This window comes from Triticum urartu, chromosome 1A (assembly GCF_056163025.1).
Source record: "Triticum urartu cultivar PI428250 chromosome 1A, HENAU_Tu73, whole genome shotgun sequence".
In the NCBI taxonomy this organism is placed as follows: domain Eukaryota; kingdom Viridiplantae; phylum Streptophyta; class Magnoliopsida; order Poales; family Poaceae; genus Triticum; species Triticum urartu.
Genome location: NC_141873.1, coordinates 379478299 through 379485955, shown reverse-complemented (window position 1 = coordinate 379485955; position 7657 = coordinate 379478299). Strand labels below are relative to the sequence as shown.

General features: G+C 52.6%; 1 protein-coding gene across 1 annotated transcript; it reads right to left on the bottom strand.

The window, feature by feature from the left end:
- Window positions 1–1580: 1580 nt before the first annotated feature.
- On the bottom strand, window positions 1581–3734 carry LOC125513316 (expansin-B4-like). Its single transcript, XM_048678403.2, has 4 exons — window positions 3428–3734; window positions 3207–3316; window positions 2767–2951; window positions 1581–2266 (listed from the first exon to the last, which is right to left on the bottom strand). Exons 1-4 carry the CDS (start codon window positions 3633–3635, stop codon window positions 1933–1935), a joined length of 837 nt encoding a protein of 278 aa, XP_048534360.1. The 5' UTR covers window positions 3636–3734; the 3' UTR covers window positions 1581–1932.
- Between the last annotated feature and the right edge of the window lie 3923 nt (window positions 3735–7657).

The window sequence follows — 7657 nt, the reverse complement described above, 5'->3', positions numbered from 1 at the left end:
TGCTGTTTGTGTCACCGTCTCGCTGACCGGTGGGCCGTCCCTCCCAGCCCGCCGGCAAATGAATGTACCGTCGGAGTTGGAGGCAGCTCAGCTCAGGTCAGCTCAGTCAATCATTGCGCAGCCTAACCCGCCACCGTCGCCAACCACTCGCCGCCGATCGGATCTTTTTTACTCCCCAACGCTATCGACCTCCATGCAGGCACGTCTGCAGATTTGCGTGCGCCGCAGAGATATTTCCCCGCGCGGTGTGACGCGATGGCTTGCTCTCTTGGCATCCCGGTGGAGTTGCTGGACCGCTCGTCCACACTATGCTAACAGTCGGTAGTACTGTTAGTGGGAGCGCTCTGCTTAGCTTCAACAGTGATAATCATGATATGCTCCGGTGCGTGCCGGTCGGGTCGGGTGGGAGATGATAATGGAATTCACCGACACACATGCTTAGGCGGAGGCGGGTCACAACTGGAACTGGTAAAGACGACGCCGTACCGGCCCGGCATTGGCGAGGTACAGGGTACACATCACCTTTTGACCCCATGGGCCGCGGCGCACATGCCGCGGGCCGCGGGGAAACCAGCTCGATCCGCGGATAGAAAGAGGGGGAAATGCGCGCCCAAAAGAAGACCGGTGTCGGCCGGCCAACCCCCACCCCCAGCTGTGGCTCGCCGGCCCGGCGGATGCCAACCCCAGAGCGCCAGCCTATGTTTCGATTTGACGTCCCTGATGATCACACACCCGGCCGGATCGGATCGGATCGGTCGACGCGGCACCGAGGAACAGGAACAGGGCTCTACCAGCTTTGCGGTGCCGATTCTGAGCTCCGACGACGGTGAGCTGAGGCGGGCCCGTGCAGGATAAGAATAAGAACATGCTGTGCTGGGGTGGGGATCTGGACCGAGCGAGGGAGCCACGATAACTCGTACGGGCAGGGATCGCCAGCATGCAAGCTGCAAGGAAGCGACGCGGTACAGCTAATGGGATTTCGAAGGCCCGGACCCCGGCGGCGGAAGACGGGACGCTTCGTTTTGGCCGGACGCTCTTGTATCGCTGCGTGCCGCGCACTGTTCTGCTTGACCGGAGCCGGCGGGGGAATTTCTCTCCGGCTAAAGTCGGTACGGTAGTCGTACGCGTCGAACTGGCAGGACGGTGCTGGTGGCACAAAGAAAATCTACGGTGGGGAGTGGTGTCTTTATCGAGGGCCGCAGCCCGCAGGGAGATTGGATAATTCGGCCGCGTGCTTTACCGGCAACCAATCATGTGCTGCTGCTGCCTGCAGTAAAAGAAGCGGTAAAAGGCTAAAGGCCGTCCGTTCTTCCCGCCAGGTTTGCAAATCTACCGCGCGCGGGAACCGATCCGTGCTTTCAAATGCACGGCGCCAACTTTTTCCCTTTCCTTTTGCTGGATCATGGTACACTGTCCCGGAACTATGAGATTGTGTAGGATGCGATGAAATTAAATTCCCACACTGAACTATTTTTATGCTTTTCAGCATTTTTAGCTGTAACCATAATAGACCAAAAGAAACTTGAAGTGCATAATAAAAGGAAAAGGAGGCACAAGTATAAACATGGTTCATATAGTAGTAGTAGTAACAATATACTTTCGATTAATATCACCGCCTTGAATGATATATAAATTATAAAAGGCGAGAGTGGGCGGGAGAGCGTATCTTGTACGCCTGCCTCCTCCATTTCCCACACGGCCTTTTCCCATTTGCCAATACACGACTCATCACACCCCTAGTGACCCAGACCCACACCCACCCAAACTTTTCTCACCTAGAAAGACGCACCGACACCACCCCAACCCGATACAGTTTACAACGACTCAACGCAAACGACCGTACACTCCCAATGACCGACTGACTCACTTGACCGTAGCAGCTAGCCGCGTAGTAGCATTACTGATGCTCCGAGCAACGGAATCATGGTGGGTTCAGCTGTACTGGACGAAGGAGCGGTAGAAGGTGTTGGGCCTCCAGTTGGCCGGGATGACCTTGTTGGCGACGAGCGTCTTGCCGGACTCGTTGCGGATGCGGATGGAGAAAGGCGCCTGGAGGCGGTGGTTGGAGTCGAGGCGCCAGACGGAGCCCCACGACTCCCTCATCCTCGTCCACTTGCCGCCGCCCGGCCCCCGCGACTCCATGAGGTCCACCTGCACCACGTCGCCGTCGCCGTCCTCGTACTCCACCAGCACCGCGAAGTAGACGGGGTTCGAGTACTCCTCCACGTGGAACCCGATCTTGAGCCCCGGGAACTCGCACGGCACCCTGCAATTCATCACAAGATCGTACTCTACTCAGTATAAATTGTTGTATCAAAGGAGTTCTTGCGGCGGAATATTGTATCTTTCGGCCGGGGGCCCAGCCGCTGCTCTGTGATACGAGACGGGAATGGGCTGGCCGGTGGCGTATGGTGGCAGGGCACGCATATGCCGTGCTGCAAAAGGCGGGTGGGTTGGGCCCGAGTAATAAAGCTGAGCCCTGTGTGCTTACTACTACTAGCTGTTGCACATGCATGTGCGGGGCAGAGGAGAGTGAGTGTGTGTGTGTGTGGCGCGTGCCCGTGTCCGGTCGGCCAGGAGTAATGCGGGCGGTTGGGTTTGGGTGGATCCAATGCGCCCGACTTTTTTTCCAACTTTTAACTGACCTGACGGTGGACAGCAAATTCAACCAAGAATTTTGCAAAATGGCGGTACATATTTATTCTCAATGTTGCACTGGTACTGCTACGGCGCTGCAGGTGTTGCTGGCTTGCTGCTAATTCTTACCGTGTGAACTCGATGTCGATGATGCCGGAGTGGCGGAGCCTGTCGTTGAGGCCGGGCTTGGCGAGCCGGCCGAACGCAGTGCCGCTGAGGTCGAAGTGGAAGGGCGCCACCGGGTAGTAGTTCATGTCGGTGATGATCACCGTCTCCGTCCTGCCGGAGCACGACATGTCCTTCCTGCATCTGATCTGAAACGGAACGAAACGTCAGCTTCGGCTTCAGGCACCGGAGAGGCCGAGCGCCAATCGACGCGCTTCCTGAGCTGCAACGGCTCTCCGCCGCACAGTAAAAGACGTTTTCGTTCACGGAAAGCGACTCAACACACACAGGCACCCCACAGATACATTACTATGCGCATGCGGGGCCCGCTGTCAGACGCTGGGGATCGGCCTAGTTTGACAGTAACTGTAAACTGTTTCTCTTCTACGTAGTATTAAATTTACCTTGTAGCATGAACCGCATCCCTTGCCGTCCTTGAACAATGGCTGGTTGCCGCAGGAGGTCATGGACGCGAACGGGTACTGGTTGGTGTGCTTGAAGCCGCAGGCACCACCTAGCAAGACCAAAGAAGCGCCGAGGAATGAGCCGCATTGCTCGCGCAAGAAGAGAGAAGAAGCATTCATCCAGAGAGAGGGAGGGAGGGGGTGTGGAGCATCATCCTCACCGTTGTCGTCGGGGCCGGCGCCGTTGGGCTGGCCGTACCAAGTCGCCCTGGCCGGGGTCCAGGGGCCCCAGTACTTGGTGGCGTCGGTGGCGTTGAGGTCGACGTCGAAGGGGGAGGGGTCGGTGGTGTTGAGCTCCACGGCGCCGCCGCCGACGGCCAGGAAGCAGCAGAGAAGCGCCGCGAGCACGGCGAGGGGGAGGGAGCCCATGCCGCGCGCTGTGGTGCGTGGATCTGACGAGTGGCGGTGGGGAGTGAGGGATGGCCTGCTCGGTTCCTGTGTGGGAGTGGGGAGGTGGCCGTGGTGCGGTGGGGCTATTTATAAACCGGATCGGGTACGCGCTAAGCAACGAGATGGGTTCGGGTTTGTGTGTGAGCAGGGAGAGCAGAGCAGGGAACGTGCCATGTTGGGTGGGCACATGGCCTGGCTCGGGGCATGCAGTGCAGCCGCATCGCGTTACGGCGGAGCGAATTAAAGGTGGCAGATGATAGTTGGGGCGGGTAGATAGGATGGATGGCTAGCTGCCATGGCTGCTTAGGTCAGGCCCCTCTCAGCCTCGGGTCAGTGAAGAAAAACGCATACTAGCAGAACGCAACAGGACTCGGGATGCAGAGTATAGCGGAACAGAAATGTCGGCTTTTGCCGTCGTGGCGCGTCGGCCCATATGATCTGGGCTCAGAATTCATCCAGGGTTTCAGGAGTAAAACGCACCATTGGTAAGGTCATTTCATTTCAGCTTATAAATTTAGCTCAAAAAATCAGCTTTTTTTTAGCCGGGCATTACCCTTTGCATTACTCTCATAACGAAAATAACATCAGTTCAACATGACCACCCAAGAAACCTAGAAAGGGGAAGCGGGCTCAAAGCATCACTGAAAAATCCACGACGAACACCCGTCAACAGACAGTTCATCATGGGGCGAAAACCCAGCCACACCAAAGCAGCTACCAACATCTAAACCGTTCAAGTCACCACAAGCCAGTTCAGATAGGCCACACCCAAAAGCTCACGCAGGAGCACAAGTCTCACAGACAGCCATACTACTAGTACTAAGCTAGCAAAATAAAGCATGTGACAGCTAAAAGTCATTGTCCCCAGAAAGATCGCGAGGAGGAAGAAACTTCAGCGCCCCCCGTCAAAAGCCATCTGCACCGCTACTCCATCTTCACCCGGTACGCGTCGCATCGCTCGGTGCAACGCAGATTCTCATCAAGCTCGAAGTGTTGATCCTCAGCATCTTAGAGCCACGCTCCATCGCCTCCCGATCTTCGCCCAACAGCAATCCTGCCCAATAAGAGATATACCCACAAGCAGAGTACACCACATTAAAAGGAGACTTCAACTCTTTGAACTCAGAGATTTTTTTATTGCGACAGTTCCACATTGCCCAGCATAACGCAGCCAAGCCAAAGGTATAGAACCTCTGCCCATCAGGAAGATAGCAATGACACCAAACAAAGTATTGCCACAGATTGTTCGGGCAACTATCTGTACCCAAAACGCAACCCACTGTCCTCCACATTACTCTAGCAACCGGATAGGTAAAAAAAAGGTGTTGTGATGTTTCTCTTTCATTACAGAAAGCACACACAGGCCTTCCCAGCCACCCACGTCTGCTCATGACATCTCTAGTCAGAACAGAGTCCTGGAATAGCTGCCAAAGGAAGATTTGAATCTTAAGGGGAATTTTTGCCCTCCATATCCATTTGAAATTACATCCGGCAAGGGATCTCTCCAGGTAACTATAAACAGATTTAGTAGTAAATTTCTTCTTATTTCCCAGGGACCAAACAACCTGATCAGGGTCATTAGAAATGGGCCAAGCCCTCACCCTATCTTGCACCTCTCTCCACTGGTCCAGAAGAGGAGGATTGAGCCTTCTCCTAAAGAAGCTCGCCTCCACATTCTCCCTGAACCTGGCTACAATTATCTCTTGATTGTTACACACACTGAACAGCACCGGGAACTGAACACAAAGTGGTTGTTCCTCGCCACAAGGATCCAGCCACATCCTGGCAAGATTGCCAGAATTCAGAATAACTTTCCTACCAATCATATAGTGTTCCTTAACCTTCATAATAGCTTTCCGGATAGGGGAAAAATCATCTTAGTTAGGCATAGGGTGTAATCCTATTAAGCACCAATTATATCCTCGCTAATGGATAATATCGCCATACAATGTTCTTGGACCGCGAAAATGAACTACAAAGTGTATTCCAAACATCATAAAGAGCTAAGCACGGACGTCGAATGACGGTGGCGACGCTTGCCTCATGCGTTGTGGCTCTTACCATCGATTCACGTGACCTCTACGGCGATGGCTCCACAAGCGACGTGGCCATTTCAACTCCTCTCCTCCATCATAGTGTAGCGGCGACACATTGCTTGGTCCAGTGGGTATGGCGACATCCCCTCGACGACAGTCAATTCCCGGCGTCTTGCTGTATTGAGGGTGTCTTGTTGCGTCCACTCCAAGCGGTAGCCTTGGTCTCACTTGGCCTCCCTCGTAGCAAAGCTCAGGGCGCTGCACCGCCGGATCGGGGTTTTCTGATCTAGTTGTTGGATGTCCTGGGCATCTAGGCCTGCGGGCCTAGGCTGGGCTTCCTCTTGTCAAACAAACGATGATGGTGGTGGGTCATGGGTTTTGCGCTCGTGGCTGCCAATGAAAGTCGGTTGCAATCGGAGTCGTCGATGAACACCCATGTGCAATTTGGCCAGGAAGATAGTGGTCTTGGCCTTATTGCTTGGACCAAAGTCAGTAAGTTATAGACTCAATGAGGCCTGCGTATTCTTGATGTTCCCCTAAAAAAGGTATTCTTGATGTGAATATTCAAAGCGAAGCCTTCCTGATTGAAACTATAAATAAATTCTTCGACTAAACCGTGCTAGCATGTGAAAACTTATTTGGGAATCTAGTACTCAAACAATTTTCCTAGATAAACTAGAGGGGTCTCATCGGTGGAAACCCCATCTAATGTTGATCCCAAATGTTAAATAAACGACTTCATGTATAAATACAAATGGAAAGCCAGTTATGCTCTAGCATGAATCTTGGCAAATCAACCTCTGGTTTAACAAAAAAATAACTTCATTCATATGCCATCATTAACAAGACGTTCCAAATAATCAAGAGGCCCCCCGTCGCTCATCACGGGCGACTTGGGCAGCGACCATCCTGCCTCCGCCACCCTTCTCTCCACCCATCTCCTCCTCGCCGCCGCCAGAGAGAGTCGGAGGGCAAGCCCTTAAGGTTCTCAAGGACGACGGGGGAGGGGGCTTTGTCCTGCACCCAACAGTGGCACGACGTTGTCGTCGAGGCATGGCGGTGGGCGTGCTCCTGGCGGGCGCAATGCTCCAGTCGGGACGGGACGCCATTGATGTGCTCATGGTATACCGGTGGTTGCGATTCGCGTGGGCGCGCATCGGTGTGGTGATCTTCCTTTCGTGCTCCAGATCCTCCCTGGTCGGCTCGTGGACCGACGATCCTGGGCAGGGCTCTCTTCAGCGAGGTGGCAGCCGACGGTGGTGTGCTCCGTTGTCGGCGCTGATCCGTGTGGTGACCATCTAGGCAACGAAAAAAAGAATTATTGCCCAGACTTTCTAATATTTCACCAATGAAAGGGAATGGGTAATGATCCTTCCAAGTCCACTTATTCAATTTCATGAAATCCACGCACGTATCATATCAAATAGTCATTTGAGTAGGTATTTTACCTTAGATGAATCTCTGCACCTACAACATTTAAAAATATTGTCTTGAATACTATAGTACAATGATCATCTTCTCACATTCCCGAGACAAAGATATCAAGGGGGTAGATAAAGGAGCTGAAAATAACATCGACATTCCTAAGGATACCGAAATTCCCTATCAATTTTTTTCAGCAGCATTAATAATAATTGGCTCCAAGGCACAAAGAGATATATCATTATAGATTTTTGCATAGAGGCTATAAGGAATGATATTAATGTTGGAAATATGCCCTAGAGGTAATAATATTTTAGTATTATTTATCTTCTAGTTAATAACAATTTCGCAGAGGCTATGGTTCTCGATGCGATTCAGAGGAAAACTCATGAGCACATGTAGAGTTATAATCGGTAAAACAAGATTCCTAGTCTTGCCTCTAGGATTAGCTCAAAGAGTTGATTGATGATTATGTTTTCTCGATCATGGGCACGACCCTAATGTCAACAAAATTTGAGAGCACGATGTTGGAAAACGCTCATG

What these genes read in the sequence shown, in the direction of transcription:
- LOC125513316 (XM_048678403.2), bottom strand. Translation starts at nt 3,635, where the DNA reads ATGGGCTCCCTCCCCCTCGCCGTGCTCGCGGCGCTTCTCTGCTGCTTC. An exon ending in GATGCGGTTCATGCTACAAG is followed by an intron (nt 2,952 to 3,206) that starts GTAAATTTAATA and finishes GTTCCGTTTCAG; the next exon opens with ATCAGATGCAGGAAGGACAT. An exon ending in ATCGACATCGAGTTCACACG is followed by an intron (nt 2,267 to 2,766) that starts GTAAGAATTAGC and finishes GATGAATTGCAG; the next exon opens with GGTGCCGTGCGAGTTCCCGG.